The 7914-nt window shown below is 34.5% G+C and overlaps 1 protein-coding gene across 2 annotated transcripts; it reads left to right on the plus strand.

Moving 5' to 3' along the window:
- The first annotated feature begins 440 nt into the window (after window positions 1-440).
- LOC105783225 (casein kinase 1-like protein HD16) lies at window positions 441-6454 on the plus strand. Of its 2 annotated transcripts, none has more exons than XM_012608548.2 (17): window positions 441-747; window positions 1502-1963; window positions 2354-2479; window positions 2573-2646; window positions 2754-2823; window positions 2920-2975; window positions 3059-3133; window positions 3232-3326; window positions 3432-3498; window positions 3581-3710; window positions 3987-4205; window positions 4295-4425; window positions 5006-5180; window positions 5271-5361; window positions 5522-5679; window positions 5786-5974; window positions 6320-6454. In XM_012608548.2, exons 2-17 carry the CDS (start codon window positions 1556-1558, stop codon window positions 6377-6379), a joined length of 2124 nt encoding a protein of 707 aa, XP_012464002.1. In that variant the 5' UTR covers window positions 441-747; window positions 1502-1555; the 3' UTR covers window positions 6380-6454. The 2 variants fall into 2 exon arrangements, with proteins under 2 accessions (XP_012464002.1, XP_012464005.1); XM_012608551.2 differs by having other exon boundaries at window positions 442-747; window positions 3062-3133.
- The last annotated feature ends 1460 nt before the right edge of the window (window positions 6455-7914 follow it).

The following is a 7914-nucleotide window of genomic DNA, read 5'->3' on the forward strand; positions in this document are numbered from 1 at the left end:
TATATATATATATATATATATATATATATATATATAGTATAAGATGAAACAAATAAGGTAAATAAGAGATCAAGCAAAAGATTGAAGAGAATCAAAGAGATGTGAAAGTTCGATTGTCCGATTGAAAAGCTTAGATACTAAACCATCTTCTAGGTCACCCAATTTGTATTTAAAATGAAAAAGATAGTTAATATTAATTAAATTAAGAAAAAGAAATTATAAGTTTAGATATTCACATTTTCAAAATTTTTTTCAGTGTTAATATAATATAATATAATATAATATAATATTTTTAATAAAATCGTTAAAGTTGAATAGATTGATAATATTCAAACATAAACAAGCGAAATAGGAATTAAAAAGTAAAAAGAGTATATTTATTAAATTAAAATTTTAAAATAAAAATTTCATCACATTTTACATCAACTTTATGTTGACACAAAAATAAAAGACCCTCACCCAAATTAACTGCACTAGTATTCTTCATCTCTAGTTTCACTTGCATTTCAATTCGATCAACCTCTCAGAAAAACCGAAACGGAAAAAAGTTCCTTTTCATCTCTCTTCTCACTACCCTAATTTCTTGCCTACTTTTTTTATGTTCATTTTATCCCCAAATAATCCAAAGAAAAAAGGCGTCTTTTTTTTTTTCAGGTCTTGATTTTACATATCCAAAAATGTGTTTTCTGAGCTGTTTATTAAGGATCTAAGGTTAACCCATTAAGTTTTTTTGAGGATAATTGATCTGTGAGTTATTTGTTTTAGAATATTTGTAGCTTGTTTGATTATGAGTTGTACTTCTGTTTGTTTATTTTGGCTGAAAACTTGGATGGTCAGATTTAGGATTGTTTGGTTACTGAACATCGGTTTAAACCGATTATGAAATGGAAATTTTTATGTATTTTTTTTCTATTTTTAAATCATGTTTTGGGGTGATGGAATACGAATATTGTTCGATTTAGGTTTGTTGTTTTATTTGATTGATTGATGTAATGAACTCAAAGATTGTTGTTTCTTATTATAAATGATGTTGTTTGATACTAAAATGACTGACCTTTGAAGCTTGGATTTTTTTTAATCAAATATGTAACGAACATGCATAGATACTGTATGGTTTTTTGCTACATTAGCTTTATAGCTTCCATTTTCCGAGCAAAATAGATTTTTTTTAAAGGGTATTTGCCAAAATAGTCTCTCTCTCTCTCTCTCTCTCTCTCTCTCTCTCTCACTTCTAGATACCTACGTAGTGAATACTTAATAGTAAGAATTGTTGGTTTACTCATTTTGATAATTTAATCCGTGATTTTGTTATTATTGTTTATAATTTGGTTTCTGGAATTGATATTGATAGACAAAGTTTATGTAAACCTTGGGTATTTGTCTAAGGCCATGCTAAAAATGTTTAATATTTACTTATTTATTATTTCAGCTTTCCAAATGTGTTGTATTTTGCTTATGAAATGTTCCTTATTAGTTTCTATATTGGTAAATTTGGTTACAGGATCTAGACTGGTAGCAGAGGATCTGAGTGGAATGTGATTTGCATGGGTTGAGGATGCCAGAATTGCGAAGTGGAGCTCGGAAATCAAAACGCCTTGGTGATCTTCAGCCGCCTCTTCAACCAGTTGATCAAGCAGAGAATTGGGTACTGCCTGCTCAAAACCGAACCAGGAGGCAAGTCGGCGGAAGAGGGCGGGGTAAGGCTACAGCTGTAGCTAAAGGGCCCTCACCAGAGGTACCCAATAGGCCAAAAGCTGCTGGTAGAGGCCGGGGTATTAGGTTGATCGATTTAGACCCTGAGCCTTGTCAGGTTCTTCCTGGGGCTCCACCTTTGGCTGATGCTCAACCTGCTTTCAACCAAGTAGAGGTAGTGGCCAATAAAGATATTGCAATGGACGGCGGGAGTGCTGACAAAATAATAGGAGTTGAAGAAGAAGCTAGCACAACAGTAATTCCTGAAAAGGTAGCTCAATGTTAATTACTGTATCTTTCTTTTTATAGAATATGTTATCTGTTACTTAAACGTTCCATATTAAGTTGCTTATCCTGGGAACCTCTCGGGAAGAAAACTGGCTTCAATTCTTTTTCCAGTACGCTTTCCTCAACTAAGAGGAAATTAGTGATTTCCTAATTTCAGCATTTCAGATTTGTTCAAAACTATTAGGATAATCATTTCTAGTTTATTTTACATGAAAGTGAGGGATGTTTTAGCTTCAAGTTGCAGGGTTTCAGTATATGTTTGGTCACCTGTTTTCTAGTCCTCAGTTTCTTACTAACTAAAACATTCCTTGTTATCTAGTTGTCCATGTCATCAAATCTCTTGACTGTATACTGTTTTTGTTACTCTTTGCAGGTTCAGGTGGGTAATTCTCCTGTATATAAGATAGAAAGGAAATTGGGTAAGGGTGGTTTTGGCCAAGTTTATGTTGGCCGAAGGGAAAGCGGTGGTAGTGGTAGAATCGGACCAGATGCAATCGAGGTTTGTCTGAGTAACTCATTCCCATGTTTAAGGATTTTCCAAGTCAAACCACTTGGCATGCTATGTCTGACTCATGAGATTTTTTCATCACAGGTAGCCTTGAAGTTTGAGCACCGGAACAGTAAAAGTTGCAATTATGGCCCACCTTATGAGTGGCAAGTGTACAAGTATGGCACTGTTAATCATAAGTTTTTATGTAAAGCTTCGTTTCTACCTATTTTTTTGTGCAGCATCCTGATTCTTGTTTTTCTTAATTTCCTCGCAAAATGAAAAGTTCCCTAAATGGGTGCTATGGGATTCCTTGGGTGCACTACAAGGGCCGGCAAGGAGATTTCTACATTCTTGTGAGTTTTCATTTTGAGCTCCTGGGTGTCATAACTCAGAAGTCACAACTCCCTAGTTAATTAATGTATCTTAAAGAATGCTAATGAATATTTCAGGTAATGGATATGCTCGGTCCTAGCCTATGGGATGTTTGGAATACTCTAGGACAGTCGTAAGAAATAGACTATTCCTTGTATCTGTCTGTCATACCTACCCAGGCATGTCTATGTAAATCTATAACATGCTGTTTTGTAGCAGGATGTCACCAAATATGGCTGCATGTGTTGCAGTAGAGGCAATATCGATTCTTGAAAAGCTTCATTTAAAGGGGTAAAATTTATTCTAACTTTCTGCACTATATAGAGTACACTTCCCTATTTTGCATAGTTGCAGCTGATTGCCATTGCTTATTGTCTGCTTGAAAAAAGGTTTGTGCATGGAGATGTGAAACCTGAGAACTTTTTACTAGGTCAACGTGGCTCAGCTGATGAGAAGAAGCTATATCTTATCGATCTTGGTTTAGGTATGTTTTCTTCAGTCCTCACTTCCCTGTTAACTGTATGTTCTTTCTGAAACATGAACACATAGTGGTATTAATTACTGTATGCCTCCCATTTTCTTGGCTCAGCTTCTAGATGGAAAGATGCACACTCGGGTCAACATGTTGATTATGATCAGAGGCCTGATGTATTCAGGTGTGTTGACCTTTTTATTTAAAATGTTAACCAGTTACTACTTATTTTCGGTGTTACTATATTGAAATATTTCTTCTATCAGGGGAACAGTTAGATATGCTAGTGTACATGCACATTTAGGTCGGATTGGAAGCCGTAGAGATGACCTTGAGTCATTGGCATACACATTGATATTTCTAATAAAAGGACGGTTACCATGGCAGGGTTATCAGGTTTGTTACTGTTTTGATTAAGGATTTCCCTAATCTGATTATATGTTCTCCAACATTTTGTTTTTCTTGAAATATTACTATTTGGCACTCATGTCCAACACTTATTCGGAAATGGGTGTGGGGATATGACCTTCCAAGGATTCTTTAAATGCATAGAACTTTGAAAAAATTTAAACATACTCATCTCCGTCACATGCCCATATCTCCAAGTCTGAGTGACATAGGTCTGATTTACTTCCCTCTTAACCATTTTGGCTTTTGCATCAAACTTCACAGGGGGATAACAAGAGTTTTATGGTTTGCAAGAAAAAGATGGCCACTTCTCCAGAGTTGATGTGTTGCTTTTGTCCTGCCCCTTTTAAGCAGTTCCTCGAAGTTGTTACAAATATGAAGTTTGATGAGGAGCCAAATTATGCCAAGCTCATATCCATATTTGAAAGCCTAATTGAACCATGCACGGCACTGAGACCAATTAGAATTGATGGAGCTCTTAAGGTGGTTGTTACGTCTTTTCCCCCAATTAAATTGGATTAGATAGGATGGTCACTCAAGCAACCTTTCTCCATTTCCTTTTAAATAAATAGGTTGGGCAAAAACGGGGAAGATTAGTGATTAATTTGGAAGACGATGATCAACCTAAGAAAAAAGTACGTCTTGGTAGTCCTGCTACTCAGTGGATTTCTGCTTACAATGCACGTCGTCCTATGAAGCAGAGGTAAAGTTGCATTTTCTTGTTAAATATAATATTCATTTATACTGCTTGTATCTTCTTATGTTACTCCAGCCCTTCATTTGTTTGAAGTACCCATGTCTGACACGTATCCAGACAGATTATTGGGATATGACAGATATATGGAGAACTTAGAAAAAATTGAAAGTACTTGTGTCGGAAATGCCCATACCTCACACTTATGCCCTAGTCCAAGTAACATAGGTATCTTGTGCTGCTCAAACATTTTGTTATATCTCCACTTCTGGGATTTTGAATGTAAGTTTAAGCAAGTTGTATTCATTTTTGGTGTCTCATATGATGATTAAACGTATATAGGGGCTGGCAAAACTTAAAAAGTAAATAAGAAAGGACCTTCATATTCTTAGTGACTGGTTGTTTGCAGTTGAATGTGGTTTATTGAAATTAGATTGGGGCCCTTTCTGATGTTTATTTTTCTATGCCTGCTCTAAGTGAATTATGAGATATTGGTTCAAAATTTGCTTTGCATAGATTTTGTTCAACTTAAGGTAATTCTGAAACGGTGTTTGTTCATCTTGCATATAACTTTTTGTCAACCTTGTAGATATCACTATAATGTAGCGGATTCGAGGTTGCGGCAGCATGTAGATAAGGGTAATGAAGATGGATTGTTTATTAGTTGTGTGGCTTCAGCAGCTAATCTCTGGGCCCTGATCATGGATGCTGGAACCAGTTTCTCTTCCCAGGTTTATGAATTGTCGACCGTCTTTCTACACAAGGTAATTAATCTTAAGCACTGGTTCGTTTCATTTTCCGTTTTGATTTACATGCATATTTTACTTACTTTAATATCTATCGTATTTCATTAGGATTGGATTATGGAGCAGTGGGAAAAGAACTACTATATTAGTTCGATAGCTGGAGCAAATAACGGAAGTTCCTTGGTTGTTATGTCAAAAGGTTGGTAAATTTCCTACTAAATAAATTTCCTTTTTGATGCCTTTGAAACGAGATGAAATTGCATTTTGAGCTATGTTACTTGTATCTGACACCCATGCCTGAGTCTGAGTAATATAGACCCTAATTACCAAGCTGTTCTTGAAATTCCACAACTTTGTAGGAACTCCTTACACCCAGCAGTCATACAAAGTGAGTGAATCTTTTCCTTTCAAATGGATAAACAAGAAGTGGAAAGAAGGCTTTCATGTAACATCAATGACAACTTCCGGGAGTCGCTGGGGTGTGGTAATGTCTAGGAACTCCGGATTCTCCGATCAGGTATTCCTTTTTTTCTATCTTTTACATGCATCTTTAGCACTACACTGCCCTCCATTTCAGAAGTAGCTGATTATACTTCATTTTATACTTATTTTAATGATTCAAGGTTGTGGAGCTTGACTTTCTATATCCAAGTGAAGGGATACATCGGCGATGGGAGAATGGTTATAGAATAACATCTATGGCTGCGACTGGAGATCAAGCTGCCTTCATACTGAGCATTCCGAAGCGGAAAACAATGGATGAAACTCAGGAAACTCTACGTACATCTGCCTTTCCAAGCACCCATGTAAAGGTGGGTATATCCCTAGTTTTGCCCCTTCCTAAATCTTTTAACACCATAACCTATGTTGCTCCGACTCTTAATTTACCTTAAAAGTATGTCCAATATCCATATTAGACATATTCGAATATGGATATAGGGTTATGGTTATCTAAATATAAGAAAGAACTTGGGAAAAGAAAATTAAACTTACCCTTTCTGGCTCTCACCTCCTGAGTCCAAGTAACATAGTCTGTTAACTTTAAACATTAACAATGGGTAGTAAAATGTTGTCTAAAGTGTAGTATCTACTATATCTGCTTAACCTCCATTTTTATGGAGTTCTTACCTTAATGCGATGGTTGTTCATTGTTGCAGGAAAAATGGGCCAAAAATCTGTACATTGCATCAGTTTGTTATGGGAGAACAGTCTGCTAATTCTAGACTGTAAAATTATTAGATACTCTTTAAGAAAGACAATTTAAAGTTGAAAACTTGAAAGCTTTTGAGGTATTTTTGGTGTTGAGTTCCAGTATTATGGAGTTAATTCTGCTATAAAATCTCATATTCATCTAAAAGGAGAGAGAAGAAATAATAGAATATAATGATAGGGTTATACTTAATAATGTAATGATCTGATCTGAGTCAGTTCGGGAAGCTGTTGGTTAAAACGTATATTTCATGGTAACTGGTCTGATCTGGTCTTCTGATTTGAGGTCCCATTAATGGCTGTTAGTAAATTGCAATGGTTTTCCATGACTTCAAAACTATCTCCTCTCCACCATTCTGGGATTACTTTGCAAAATCAAGTATAATTTAAATTTTTTTTTTCAATTAAATTGAAACTTTAAATATATATACATTTTCTTAACAGTAAGAGGTTTTTGGGTATGGTAGGGTTTGAGTCAAATGATTAAAAAATTTAAGTTAAAATCTGAATCAAAATACTAAGAGAAGTTTTGCTTTACGTTCCGGGAAAAAAAAGTTATTAATTCAACCACTCGCAAGTTAATATCAAAATCTCTAGAGGTATACCCTGGCACGTTATTAGATATTTTAGTGCATGTGACTTTCAATATTATTTTTAAAATTTTCCTTTTTTCAATTTGTGTGTGGGCCAAAAATAAGCTTTACTAAAATTTCTAATATTATAACAATTGTTATAATTCTAAAAAAAAAAAAAAAGGCTAATTTTCTTAAAATTTATTGATTTACGTTGACTCTAGAGAGAAAATGGAAAACGTGTCTTATAGAATGCGTTTTTACTGCAACATCATGTGTCATGTAGGACGCATTTTTAGGAGAGAATAAAAACGTGTCATACAGAGTGTGTTTTCACTGATGTGGCAGTGAATATGCGCCTTGTAGGACGAGTTTTCCTTTAACGGTACTATTTTAGTGGTAACTTTTTTAACGGCTAGTAGGGGTCCAATAGTAATAAAAATTCCTATATAAACCCCTCAAACATTCATTCTTTTCACCCAAATACTTCATATTCATTCTTTCTTCCTAAATTCTCAATCTTCAATATTTAATCCCCAATTTCCAATTTTATAATTTCAATCTTCAAATTTTAATTTTCAATTTTCAATTTTGAATTTTCAATCCTCAATCCTCAAATATTTTTAAAATTATTTTTTTGAATTTTATTATGTTCGATTTTATTCTTTTCTTATAAAATTTTAAATGGCAAATCAACTTATTCGTTCGGATGACAAGCATATCTCCAGCGTTCAAATAAAAACGCTACATAAATTTATTAAATTATTTAAATTTAAATAGTTAATTATTATGTTGTTTAGATTATTAATTTTTTATGTTTATATACTTAGTTTGAAGATTGGATTTTGGAGATGTGCATAAACAACTTAAGCGAAGGTGCACCAGAGGTTGTTTATGGACACTTGTGAGATGCAGGTTTTTTTATACGCGGCTCGCATGCTCGGGGGACTAAATTGGATCTCCCACTCATC

Source organism: Gossypium raimondii, chromosome 13 (assembly GCF_025698545.1).
Source record: "Gossypium raimondii isolate GPD5lz chromosome 13, ASM2569854v1, whole genome shotgun sequence".
Classification (NCBI taxonomy): domain Eukaryota; kingdom Viridiplantae; phylum Streptophyta; class Magnoliopsida; order Malvales; family Malvaceae; genus Gossypium; species Gossypium raimondii.